The 271-nt window shown below is 73.8% G+C and overlaps 1 protein-coding gene across 1 annotated transcript in view; it reads right to left on the bottom strand.

Moving 5' to 3' along the window:
- Nucleotides 1–271, bottom strand: part of CCT8L2 (chaperonin containing TCP1 subunit 8 like 2) — a 4,895-nt gene that overhangs the window by 2,641 nt on the left and 1,983 nt on the right. The window contains exon 2 of the mRNA XM_006150256.3: nucleotides 4–270. Coding sequence (XP_006150318.1) covers nucleotides 4–270 — 267 coding nt within the window. The remainder of the gene's footprint in view (nucleotides 1–3; nucleotide 271) is intronic.

Here is a 271-nt window from a genome sequence, read left to right as displayed (position 1 = left end):
CCCCGGCCCGCAGAGTCTCCCCGACGTGGCCAAGCCGGGGAGCAGGCAGGAGTCCGCCAGCGTCCCTCCCAGCAGCGTGCACACCCCGACTCGCTCGGGCTTGAAGCTGCCGTCCAGGTCCTTGGCCGCCCAGCACGCGTGGGCCACCATCTTGGCCAGGTGGTCGGCGTGGGACAGGATGTGGGTGTTGATCGCCGAGTAGAGGGCCCAGGACGGGTCCTCCAGCGGCCCCAGCGCCCGGATGGCCAGGGCGGGCAGCGCGGCCAGGGCC

The sequence above is a fragment of the Tupaia chinensis genome, unplaced genomic scaffold (genome assembly GCF_000334495.1).
Source record: "Tupaia chinensis unplaced genomic scaffold, TupChi_1.0 Scaffold000280_1, whole genome shotgun sequence".
Lineage (NCBI taxonomy): Eukaryota > Metazoa > Chordata > Mammalia > Scandentia > Tupaiidae > Tupaia > Tupaia belangeri.
This window is presented reverse-complemented; position numbering and strand designations above follow the sequence as displayed.